The following is a 10,960-nucleotide window of genomic DNA, read 5'->3' on the forward strand; positions in this document are numbered from 1 at the left end:
CTCTTCCAAGGTGTAACCTCAGCAGCTTTTCCTGAGGGGCAGCTTCTCCCTGTGGGACCAGGGTCTGTGCATCCCAGAGAGGGACTGGGGTGGAGGGCACAGAGGGAAGGGGAGAGTGTCTAATTTTAATCTTCTTGTTTTCCAGAGCTGCTGGTGTGGCTGGACAAGATGTTTTTCCTTTGGCAGAGACAAAGAGGCAGAGCCAGACCCTCGGCATCCGGTGCTGCCTCTGCACTGATGGGATAAAAATGTCCTGGGAGAAAGGCCAGGCAGTGCTGTTCCAGCCTGGAGGGATCAGCCCTGGCAGGGTGGGGTGTGAATGGCACAGCACCGGGCTGGGATCCCCCCTTGCACCCCAGCCCACCCCGTTTGGGTGCAGGGTCTGTGCCCCACCCCTGCCCCCTGCTTGGATGGGGGTCTCGCTGTGTGCCCAGTGGCTGAGGGTCAAGGAACAGCCCCTCCCTGAGATCTCCCTCCTCATCCCCATGGATGCTCCAAATCAGGATGTTATTAACTCCAGGCTGCTTTTCCCTGATTGCTGCTTGCACAAACGATAACTGATTTTAAATGAATTGAGCCAATTACTGCAGTTTTCCTCAAACAGATGACGGCAGTGCTGGGGTGAGGAGGAGCGATCCCAGCTGCACAGAGGAGAGGCAGACACTGAAATGCCCTTTGGGCCCAAGTTTCCAGCTGTCTCTGTTTCCTGGTGAAGTCTGGCTGCTTTCCTCAGTTGCATCTGAATTTAGGTGGGAGCAAGCCCAGGCCAGTGGTGCTGCAGCAGGTGGTGGAATCTGTTCTGAGGGGGTGATGCTGGGATGTATTTGTGGAAAAGTGGAAAGAAATAACTCCAGGATGATTGTTCAAGGATGGGACTCTGGGTTTGGGGATCTCCTGGTTCCTTAGGGACAGAGCAGGTGGGTATTTCCCAGATGGGAAAGATGGGGATTGTCCAAGGGCTCCATAAGGACAGCTCCTGCCCCAGCTTATTTACCAAATATTTCATAGATAGGCTGGGGCTGGTTGGCTGTGCCCAGATCCAATCTGAATGTGAAATTCATAAAATTTTAAACAGCTAATTGTCACTGGCTGTCTTGCCCTTGCAATATGAGGAGCTTTAGTGAGAAGAAAACATAATGAAGGTGGATTAAAGCTTAACTGTGTGAAAATTAGTTAAGGAATCTTGAAATCAGGCTCAAAGAATTGTTTAGGTTGGAAATACCCTCTAAGATCATCAAGTCCAACCCTTAATCCAGCACTGCCAGGTCCATCACTAAGCCATGTCCCCAGGTCACTTCAGCCTGCCTGGTTTCAAGCTGCCCACACAGCTGGGCTGGTGCCTGGGCTCTGCCCCACTGAGGGTAGTGGGACCAAGCTCAAGCTCTTCCCTGTACCCGTTGTGTCCCCCAGTTTGGCTGCAGTGCCCCAGCCTGGGCTTTCCCTGTGCCAGGAGATACCCCCAGGCAGGATAATCCCCGTGGATGCAGCCCCTATGAAATCCTTGGAAGTTGATATTAGATGAGTTGTTGCAAAATCAATTAGTGAGAAACCCTGTGGGCAAAGAGCACAATTGGATCATTTTATTATGTTGCCATCTGAGCAGTAAAAGTACAGAGACACACATGGATAAGCCCATCTGAAACACGGGGCCAGGAATCCGGACTCCTGCTGCCTCCTCCTTAATCTCCCATTATGTGATCTATCTTCTGATTGCTTTTGTCAGCTCTCCAAATTTAATAACTGGACAAACCATCTTCTCCAATTGTTCGCATATAAATAAGTGTTGGATCAATGAAGAACATCTTTAAAAGCCCCTGGGATTTGAAAAATGAGGGGAGCAGGGCCTGGGAGGCAGATCCCAGAGAATGATGACTTTGCACTGCCAAAAAGCAGCATTGGAAACAAGGAGGGGGGGACAGAAAAGAGAAACCCTGGAATGAGGTGCTGTCTGGGGTGGAAGGGTTGGATCAGTGAGGGCTGAATGAGGCTTTTGGTTGTCTGGTGGCTGCTCCTCCCCTGCCCCCACAGTTTGGAGAAACCAGTGCTGAGCTTGGGTGCTTTGGGTTTTTGTAGGGATTTGGTTGAGGAGAAGGGAGTGCCATCATCATCCTCAGTGACTGCTGCAGAGGGGCTGAAGGCAGAGCAGAGCAGTCACTCTCTCAGGACGGGTTTATCTTTCTATTCCCATCCACAGCTCCCACTCCAGACAAAGAGCTGCTCCTTTGCCGGGGGGATCCTGGCACCACTGCCGGTGTCTGCCATGGCACCGTGGCCTGACTCTGCTCCCTGTCCCTCCTGCCTGCAGGAATTTGGCTGCAGAGCCTCAGCCCACACCCAGGTGGTCCCTGGCTCCCCAGAGCTCCCTGTTAGGGATCACAGGCTGCTGTTCTCCTCCTCCAGGGTCCTGTGGATTCCTCGTGGGTTCTTCCAGCATCGCTTGGCAAAAGTCAGCAGCCCTTGGCTACGGCTGCAGCATTTGAAATGATGAAAACCATGGAGGGATACACGGCCAGGTCTGTGCTGCGCTCAGGGCGTGCAGGTGGGGAGGGCTGAGCTCCTGGAATGTGCTGCACTCGGAGTCTGCGGGGGGAGATAAGCGGGGCCAGGGGCTCCTCCACGCACAGCGCCTTCAATCGCTCGCCATAAAACAGCCCCGGTGCCTCTGTCCTCAAAGAGCTGAGGGAAATGGGCTCGGTGCTTTGTAGGGAAGGAAAAGAGGCTCCTGAGACCTGGAGAGTGGCTGTGAATTATTCAGCAGGGCTGTGGTGCAGGAGTGGTGTGAGACCTGCTCCTGTGCTGGCCCAGCACCGGGGCCTGGCTGGCAGCCCCGAATTTGGGTGGTCAGGTCCAGTCCTGCAGGGTGTGGAGGCAGGAGGGTGCCTGGAGAGCCAGGGCTGGGGTCTGCACCCTTTCCCCTCCCCAGGGCTTGGTGCTTTGGTGCAAAAGGTGTTTTGTATCCCTGTGTTCCCATTGCAGGGACGAGCCTTGGGCTTCCCACTGCTTTTGGTTGCTTTGGATCAAAAAAGGAGGAATAACACCTGAGAGGGGCAGGTGTGAGCTGAGCAGGGAGGGCTGGAGGGCAAGGGCCTGGCAGGGATGGGACTCAGGATTGCTCTCCAGCCGCTCCATAACGAATTCACTGACACAGGGAACGATTTTTCCCTGACTCTGCCAATTCCGTAACGACGCTGACTGGAAGGGCCCCGCAGGGAGGGGAACTTGAACTCTGCAAAAAGCTCTTTGCTGAAGTTTTATTTAAGGCTACGTGGGGAAATCTCAAATATTAAAGGATGAAAAGCAGTGGCTGTTGGTGGGCTGGGCAGTGAGGGCTGTGGGGCAGCAGCAGCACCAGCTGTGCCCTGTTCCTGTCTCTTTTTGCCTCCAAACCCCTTTGGTTCTCCAGCTAATGAGGCTGTCACCTTGTGGGGATGGTCTCTGCTCTCCCCCCCTGATCTGGGCTGGTCTGACCCACAGATCCCCCTTCCATGGCTTTTGGGACAGCTCTGGGCTTGTGTCCCCGACAGCAGCATCGCATTTGCCCAGCTGGCCACCAGCATCTTGTCACCGCAGTCCAAGAGAAAGGACAAGGACTGAGCATCTGTGGTTTTCTCTGTGCTGCTTCTGTTTATTTCTTATTTTTTAATCCCTACTTCTTTTCTGTAGATGTCCCTGTGCTGACACAGTATTATTTATTTATAAAATATGTACAGGAAAGCGCTCGGGTACCAGCCCCACCCTCCAAGGTTGGCCGTGCGTGTCCAGCTGGAGCAGAGGTGGAAGGTGGTTTCTCTGCCTCAGAGTTGGGAGGAGGAGGAGAAAGGGAAGGGCTGAGAAAGATAGAGACTTCAAAGTGTGTGAGCAAATATTTACAGGTTCCAAGGCAAAAAAAATATATCTACAGCGTTGTCTTGGGGATAGAAGGGAGCAGGGCTGGAGGCGAAGCTCGTGGCTCCGTTTGTTCTGCTGATTTATGGGATGGTGGGTATCGATTCCTGGCGGTGGGAGCGTGGCTCTGGCACACCCCGGGCTCGGGCCTGGCCTAGGGGCACCCGGGGCCACCCTGGCCATGGGGTCCTGCTCCCAGAGGCTTCAGATGGCGTTTCGTCAGAATCCTTTGGTGCTTGCAAATGAGGGCTGGATGCTCCTGTGGCGCTCCCTTGAGCCCAGGTAAGGGGGAGGCTGGGGAGCACATTTCAGGGAGGGAAATGTTGCAGTTTGGGGTTTCTCACTGACCGCTGCTCTTTGGACACGATTTGAACATAGCAGGGGGGACAGTCCCCTAAGGTGACCTGCCCTGGCAGCTGGGGCAGGGCCCTGGGGTCCCCCTGTGACAGTGGGGCGGAGCTCAGAGTGCCCTGTGTGCTCAGGGGGGTGCAGGGGGGTCTGCACGGGGGTCGCTACGGCAGGACGTGCACAGCCAAATTCTTGTGCAGGGGAGGGGGTCGGGGCACGAGTGGGTGTGTGGCTGTTTGTTTTAGTCCCCGAGCTCGGCAGGTCAAACCCAGTTCAAACTGTCCATGGTCTATGCAGGTGATACTTGGCTGGAGGAGATAGAGGAGACCTCGGTTTTGCTCTGGGATACGGCGGAGGAGGTTTCTTCATCCCCAAAGGGGTTCTTGCCGCAGCAGATCGTGGTGATCATGCAGTTACGGAACTGAGGAGGGGAGAGAAATGAGAACATGGCACCAAGAGCCCCCCACAGCCCCTGAACTGGCTGCTGCCCCCAGAGTGAGATTCAACCCCTTCTGGGGAGGAGCAAAGTGACTGGGGTGACCCCAGATGTGCTGGTCAGCCCAGGGCAGAGGCTCACCCTACGTGCCATGGGGCATCTCACCTGTTTGTTCATGAGGACGTAGATGATGGGGTTGTAGAGGGAGGAGCTCTTGGAGAAGAAAGCAGGCACTGCCATCAGCGTGGCCGTGAATTCCGCTCCCTTGTTGGTGAAGATCCAGAAAGCCACCACGGCGTAGGGCGTCCAGGCCAGCATGAAACCCATCACCATGAGGATCACCATCCGTGTCACCTCCCTCTCTGCCTTCTGGGTCGTGGCTGATTCCTGCTGCTGGGCAGCTGCCTGTGGGCACAGTGAGAGGTGAGGGGCTCCTGCAGCGTTCCAGCCCTGCACCACCGCCCTCCTCCTGCCGAGCTGCCCAGCCTGGCCCCGTCAGGCCCCTCCCAACGTTACCTCTCGGACTTTGCAAACGAGGCGCCCATAGGAGACGAAAATGATGATGACGGGGATGAAGAAGTGGACGATGAACATGTAGAGGACGAAGGACTCGTTGTGGAATTCGGGGTTGTGGGTGTAGTAGTCGGGCCCGCAGGAACACTGCATCCCCTCCGGTATGTACCTGTCAGGGAGAAAGGCTGGCATCTGCACCTGGACCCTCCCTGGGGTGACAGAGGGCTCAGCCTCAGGACCAGACTCCCTGGGGATGGGGGATGCTGGAAGAGTGGCCCGTGCGGTCTGGGTGGGCTCCTCTGTGCCCTGTGCCCGGGCCTTGCTGGCTCTGCAGCCCACGGCTCCTGCAGGGCTGGCACCAGCCATGCCAATGTGCTGCCCTGGGCTTGTTGTGGCGCTCCCTGCCTCCCACGAGCAGTGGGATATTTAATTCCCTCTGCCAGGGCTGGGCACCGCGGATGGAGGGATGCTGAGAGCTGCTGCTGCTGCTGAGCATCCTCCCACTCACCTGGACCAGCCGAAGAGGGGAGGAGCGGCGCAGGAGAGGGCCATTATCCAGGTGAAAGCGATGCCCAGCAGGGCGTGGGTGGAGGAGAAGCGGAAGTTGCCCATGGGTTTGCAGATGACGACGTAACGCTCTATGGCCAGGACCACCAGGGACCACAGGGCCACCTCTCCTGCGGGAGGGACAGGAAGAACTCAGAGCCCCTCCGGGTTTCATCTTCCCCTTGTGGTTGTGGAGAAGAGCAGAGGGAACCGAGGGGCTGGGGATCAGCATGGGATTATCAGCATCCTAACAGGTAACTGGGGATCTCCCACCCGTAACGTGCAGAGGCTCTGGGAGCCGAGGGGTGTGTGCACCACAGTGAGACGCTGGTGGCAGAGGAGGGATCATTGTGGGGTTTTAATAAATTAAAAATCAAGGGGGTGAATCCCACCTGGGCATGAGGAAGCACAGTTTCCGGTGAGGATGCCAGATGCCTCCAAACCTGTTGATCCCTTTAAATGTGTATTTCCTGAGCCTTCTGCTGCCGCTGCATCAGGGGGAGGGGTGTGGGGGCTGTGTGGGTGGGCATGCGTGCACATGTATTTATGAGGGATAATTAAACTTTGGGGGATTGGGAGCATTTAGTGGTGCTGTAAGCCTGCTAATGCCCCCAGCTGTGATAATCTGCTGATAACTACACCCTGTGCTGGGATTCGCTGGAGACCTGCTGCTCGCACAGAGACTGCTTCCCATCCAACTTTCTTCCCTGTGAACAGGAGTCTCCTCCTTCTCTGAGACATGCAAACACTGGAGAGGCAAATAACGCTGTCCTAGGAGCCCCCAGGCTCACTCAGCAGAAATGGTGCAGACCTGTGTGATCATCTGACCCCAAGACTAAACCCTTCCTTGGCTTGGATCAGCAAATTTAGCTGCCTTTGCCTGTCAGAATATCCGTATTTTTTAAATGTAGGTATTTTCAGATCAGCGTCATTGTGGGAAATCGCCCTGTTTAGCGGGAGGAAAGCAAAGTCCTTGTGGTGGTTCTGGATCTCGGTAACAAGGACTGTTGGCTGTCAGATCCATCACGAGGTGTTGTGTGGGCCTGGCTGGCTGTGTGGGCACCGGGTGCCAAGTGAATTCTCCCTGTTTTCCACGGGGCTTTCTGCAGGGGCGAAGTGTTGGTGGCACTTGTGTCCCTGAGAAATGCCATAAGGAAGCTCTCAAGGGCACCCAAATTTGGTGCAACTAGGACAGAGCTGAGCCCCTGCTGCGGAGCCTGGGGAACCACCCTGGGTCCTCCTCCCCCTCCACTGCTGTTCTCTCTGGCTAAGAGCTGCTGTGTCTTCCTTTTGCCTCTAGATGAGCTGTGAGCCCTCTCCATCGCTGTACCTCTTCCATGGGGTTCCCTTCGTGAGGGATATCTCTTCCTGCTCTGAACCCTCCATTTTTGCCAAAAAGGGAAGCCTTTTGGTGAAGAAATAATCATACAATCGTTAAGGTTGGAAAAGACCTCTAAGAGGATCAAGTCCAGCCCTGTGCTTGGCCCGAGATATTTGGCACTGGTTCAGGGATGTGGTGTGGTCGTGCCTGGGGGGTCTCTGAGAGCCACCTTGGTGTGAGACCCCATCAATGCACTGACCAGTGTGGCCAGGTGACCCCAGCTTGGATCCTGCAACCAGCAATCCCTTCCCAGGGTTCCTTTCGTTGCCGCTGCCTGGCTGGTGATGGGGTGGGAGCTTCTTGGGATCAGGGTCAAACATGCATAAATCTGTTTTCCTCCCCTGTTTTAGGCGCAGGGAAGCAGTGCCTGCACGGCGAGCTCTGCCCCAGGCAGCGATGCGGGACGGCACGGTAAAGGGCAGGAACTGGGCTCCCAAAGCCCTGAAGGAGCAAGCCCCAGGCCCCCAGCCCAGCCCTTACCTCCCAGCGTGGCGAAGAAGCCCTCCACGGCACAGCCGGTGGGGCCGAAGATGAAGTAGCCGTTCCAGGCGGTGGAGAAGGTGACGGTGAAGCCAAAGCAGGCCATGAAGAGATCAGCCACCGCCAGGTTGACCAGGATGTAGTTGAGTGGCTGCCGGAGCTTCTTGTGTTTGAAGGTGACCAGGAGGGTGAGGAAGTTGATGGGAAAGCCGGTGGAGATGAGGAAGAAGATGTAGACGCACACGATGCGGTATTTCCAGGGCTCGGCCAGGTAGTACTGGGGGTACTCGAAGGGGCTTCGCACCACCCCGGTCTTGTTGGACATAGGCACGTAAAAATTGACGCCCTCCGTCCCGTTCATCCTGCCAACCCCGCGGGAGCTGCTCTCTCTTTGGGGTTTTCTCTAATCAATTTCGCTTCAACCCCAATTAACAAGAAAAAAAGGGAGGCGCCGCCCCTCCCAACGTGGAAAAATCCCCCAGTAAAGGATTGCCCCCCAGCCCAAGAAATGAGGGAGCTGGGGCCGGCGGGAGCTGAGGGGACGGGAGGTGGTGGCTGCCCCTGTGCCGTGCCGGGGGCTGGCGCTGCCCGTGGGCCAGGGAGGTTTTTATACCCTTGGGCCTCCTGGAGGGAGCGCGGGGGGGGCCTGACGAGGGGCTCGGCTAACTTTGTGTGACAGGGACAACGGGATTGAGAGGGGTTGATGGTTTAAGCACCCTCTAAGCAGCCAGTTGGCCCCAAAACCTGCATTAAAGAGTATTAATTGCCATTAAGTGTTTAATATTGTTTAAGGAGTTGGGGGGAGGAAGGATGGGGTGGGGAGCCCTTGGGAAGAGGAGCAAAAGTGGGAGAAGCAGTGGGGAATTTGGGAGCGGCCATTTTGGGTGACTGATATGGAAATGGGGCCGTTCTGGGGTCCAGAGTGTATCACAGGCCTTGGGGTGTCCCTGAGCAGCTGAAGGACCCCATGAGAAGATTTGGGGACCAGAGAGTGCCCAGTTCTGCCCCACTGACCTTGAGGAGATCACTGGGGAAAGACTGGATTGAGCTCTGTGAGTCTGAGTCATTGGCTTAGCTCTGTGTTTTGGGTGCCTGGTTCAGTGTGGGGGCTGTTGATGTGGATACATGTCCCCATCAGGGAGCAAATCCAGGCTCTGCTGGCAGGGCCAAGGGCCACCTCTGTGAGAGGAGATGGGCAAAGGCAGGAGGGGAAACCACTTCCCATCCCAGAGGCTGCAGTCTTGGTAAACACAGCGTTTTGGGGCAGGTCTTGGTTGTGTTACCCTAAACCACACCCTGGTTGTGCCAGAGGGTAAAGGACTTAGCAGTGATGTTCTGAATTCCCTCCAGAAAGGGTGCAGAGAGACCTGCCCAATCTGAGAGAGCAAGTGAGATGGAAAGAAGCTTCTCCCAGTCTCTCAGCACTGAATATGGAGTGTGGGATCCCCATTCCAGGACACACGAGACTGTGAAACCTTCCCAGCAGGATCAGTGCCAGCTTGGAGCACCAGTGCTCCATCTCATCCAAGATCTTCCCCATTTCTTCCTTCTGGGTCATGGGTGCTCCTTCTCCAGGGGACCTGCCTAAGGCGCCTTAGGAAGCTCTTCCATTAATCCCTGACATCTGGGGCATTAACTCCTGATCGGATAACGATGTAAGCTCTCAGCCTCCTCCTCACCACTGCCCTCCACAAGACACGGTGCATGGAAAAAGTCACCGCTGTCCTGCGGGATGAACGAGGCCCTCCTGCAAGCCTGGAGCCTCTCAGGGCCGGGGCGTGGGAGCGGAAGGCTCAGGAGGGTGGGATGGATGGTGCCCTAATCGCTGATCCGCCGGCAGAGATCCAACAGCAGCACAACTAGGACATGGCCAGAGGAAGTGGGTCACACCAGCCTCAGGTGCCCTGGGACAAGGACTCCCCTTGGGATGGCTGTGCCTCTTGGAGCTATCTCACCCCATGTCCTGTGAAACCACCGGTCATGGAATTCCTGGTTTAGGTCTTCCCTGAGGGGGAGAGCTTCTTGTGGAGAAGTGCCATGGCCTTACTGCCCATAAAGCCACTTCATGCCTCTCCTGGCCATAGTCAGGCTTCTGGATGCAAAAAATGGGGCACGTTGTTGCAGAATTAGTTGAATTATCAAAGGAGAACCCAGAAAAGCTAATCCACATAAACAGCTGTGCATCCATCTCAATTCCAGTGTGTCCCTCCCAACTTCCATGGGAGAAAGCAACTCTCTTCAGCTACAATACTTCATTGTGATGGCCCACCTTCAGAAGACTTAGACCTTGCAGTTAGCACCAGGAGCACCTGAGAGCTCTGGTGTTTCTCCAAGGTTTTGCACTTGAGACACAGGTATCTCATGGGATTGTTAGTTTTCCCCTCCCATCTCTGAGACTTCCTGCCACCTTTTTGTGTGTCCTGACTTTGCCTAGAGTTGAGAGTTGTACAAGGAAAACACAGGTAAGGGGGGCACTGACAGGTCTGGGTGCTGGCGGAAAGGATCAGCAGTACTTTCTGCAGAGGGACTTTTCCTGGCTCCCCAGACCCTCTCCACTCTCTTAGACATGAGGTGTGGTCCAAGTTTGGCTTCATGCGTGATCCCCAGGAACCTTTCACAGAGAGACAACTGCCAGCAGACCGTCCGCAAGATCCAGACCAGGATGTTTGCCTCTTTTGGGTGGTGCCAATGGGGCAGGTAAGCCTGAGTCACCCCTGCGGTGCCACCAGGGCTGTCCCTTGGCAGGTGTCCTCCTGGACTCCCCTGTGCCCTGAGCCGAGCCTGGGGTGTGGGTCAGTGCCCCGAGGCGGGTGGATTTACAGCTCTCCCCAGGTCAGCGCAGCCGGAGCGATTCCAAAGGCCTCGAATAAACCCAGTGCAGGGAAATGACACCGGCGAGGATGGCTGGTTCCTCAGGACATGTCCTGAATGCAACCTCGGCTCCTGCTGCATCTGTCACAGAAATGGAAAGCGATGGCTTTAATTTGGTGTCTCTTAGCAGGGAAACTTTACGGGCTGTTCTCGCTCCCGGAGAGCTCTCGGTTGTGTTCTGTGCTGACTCTATGACAAAAAGGCAACAGCAAATTCCAGGCCTTGGCTAATGCAGGAGGAGAGGTTTGCTGCCTTTGTGTTTGTCCTCAAGAAAAGGGTTTTCCTCCCCCTCACAGGTTTTTCTGCCTTGCCAAGTGCTTTGAGCTGAGCTCGTCTCTCATTCGTTGTTTGTTCGCGCGCTGCGTGACGGGGCCCTGAGCTGCTCTGGGCTTTCATGTCCTGTGTAAAGCAAGAGATGATAATTATAATCAAATAACTGGCTTCACAGAGCGATACAGTTGGTTGGCAGGGCTCAGCGAAAGGCAGAGCAAACCCAAGGG

At 55.7% G+C, this 10,960-nt stretch overlaps 1 protein-coding gene across 2 annotated transcripts; it reads right to left on the reverse strand.

Annotated features, from left to right (window-relative positions):
* Positions 1–3,639: 3,639 nt before the first annotated feature.
* On the reverse strand, positions 3,640–8,032 carry LOC126645908 (green-sensitive opsin). 2 transcript variants are annotated; one of them, XM_050326753.1, is made up of 5 exons: positions 7,590–7,950; positions 5,691–5,859; positions 5,186–5,351; positions 4,835–5,074; positions 3,640–3,793 (listed from the first exon to the last, which is right to left on the reverse strand). In XM_050326753.1, exons 1-5 carry the CDS (start codon positions 7,948–7,950, stop codon positions 3,686–3,688), a joined length of 1,044 nt encoding a protein of 347 aa, XP_050182710.1. In that variant the 3' UTR covers positions 3,640–3,685. The 2 variants fall into 2 exon arrangements, with proteins under 2 accessions (XP_050182710.1, XP_050182709.1); XM_050326752.1 differs by lacking the exon at positions 3,640–3,793 and adding an exon at positions 4,430–4,654 and having other exon boundaries at positions 7,590–8,032.
* Between the last annotated feature and the right edge of the window lie 2,928 nt (positions 8,033–10,960).

This window comes from Myiozetetes cayanensis, unplaced genomic scaffold (genome assembly GCF_022539395.1).
Source record: "Myiozetetes cayanensis isolate MyiCay16 unplaced genomic scaffold, myiCay2020 scf32, whole genome shotgun sequence".
Lineage (NCBI taxonomy): Eukaryota > Metazoa > Chordata > Aves > Passeriformes > Tyrannidae > Myiozetetes > Myiozetetes cayanensis.